The sequence below is a fragment of the Cebus imitator genome, unplaced genomic scaffold (genome assembly GCF_001604975.1).
Source record: "Cebus imitator isolate Cc_AM_T3 unplaced genomic scaffold, Cebus_imitator-1.0 Scaffold607, whole genome shotgun sequence".
NCBI classification, from domain to species: domain Eukaryota; kingdom Metazoa; phylum Chordata; class Mammalia; order Primates; family Cebidae; genus Cebus; species Cebus imitator.
In genome coordinates this window covers 14,964-16,231 of record NW_016107922.1, presented here as the reverse complement: position 1 = coordinate 16,231, position 1,268 = coordinate 14,964, and the positions used below count along the sequence as shown (strand labels likewise).

The 1,268-nt window shown below is 52.4% G+C and overlaps 1 protein-coding gene across 1 annotated transcript in view; it reads left to right on the top strand.

Annotated features, from left to right (window-relative positions):
• Positions 1 to 1,268, top strand: part of USP18 (ubiquitin specific peptidase 18) — a 38,437-nt gene that overhangs the window by 33,014 nt on the left and 4,155 nt on the right. Inside the window, exon 6 of the mRNA XM_037734337.1 lies at positions 830 to 1,006. Coding sequence (XP_037590265.1) covers positions 830 to 1,006 — 177 coding nt within the window. The remainder of the gene's footprint in view (positions 1 to 829; positions 1,007 to 1,268) is intronic.

Here is a 1,268-nt window from a genome sequence, read left to right as displayed (position 1 = left end):
CTCCTCTTCCCTCATACTGCTGGCCTAACAGGAGCCCCCTCCTGCTTCATTCCTCCAGTCAGGAGGTGACCTTTGAGATCCTGCCAAGTGGACCACACCAGGCCAGGCATTAAGAGGGATATGAAGGGAATCAGAAGAAAAGCTGAACCCCTCAGCTGCAAAGTGTGGGGAGGCTGTACCTGATACAATTGGGGGTCTGTGTCACTGCCCAAAAATCTCTCTCATGTTCAGTGTTAATCCCCAATGTTGGCAGTAGGGCCTGATGGGAGGAGATGGGGTCATGGGGGAGGGTTTCTCATGGTTTGGCACCATCCCCCATGGTACTATCTTTGTGACAGTGAGTTCTTATGAGATATTTAAAAGTATGCAGCCAGGCTGGGTGCAGTGGCTCATACCTGTAATCCCAGCACTTTGGGAGGCTGAGGCGGGCGGGTCACCTCAGGTCAGGAGTTCGAGTCCAGCCTGGCCAACATGGTAAAACCCTGTCTCTACTAAAAATAGAAAAAATTAGATGGGCATGGTGATATGGCCTGCAGTCCCAGCTACTTGGGAGGCTGAGTCAGGAAAATCGCTCGAACCCAGGAGGTGGAGGTTGCAGTGAGCTGAGATCGTGCCACTGCACACCAGCTCCCCACTTGCTCTCTTGCACCTGCTCCTCCCGTGTAAGATGCCTGCTCCTGCTTGGCACTCCGCCATGATTGGGACTTCCTGCGGCCTCCCCGGAAGCAGATGCCACCATGCTTCCTGTCAGCCTGCAGAACCATGAGCCAATCAAGCCTTTTTTCTTAGAAATTACCCAGTCTCAGCTATTTCATCACAGCGGCGTGAGAACAGATGAATACAGTACTTGAGGTGGGAAATGCCAACGCTGCCTCTTCCCTGTTCTCTTGGGTGGGGCAGGAGGACGCCCTGCACTGCTTCTTCCAGCCCAGGGAGTTATCGAGCAAAAGCACGTGCTTCTGTGACAACTGTGGGAAGAAGACTCGTGGGAAACAGGTACTGATTCCCTAAATCAGACTCAGCTGTCCCTCGGTGCACACAGCGGGTTGGTTCTAGGACCCCTGCGTTTACCAAAATCCACACACACTCAAGTCCCCCAGTCAGCCCTGCGGAACCCACGTATAGGAAAAGTCGGTCCCTGATCTATGTGGTTGTGCATCTGGAGTATTGTATTTTTGATGAGCGTTTGGTTGCAGATGTGGAACTCGTGCTTATGGGGGAGGGCAGACTGTATTTATTTAAAACTATTTGTGTATTCACTGGACCCA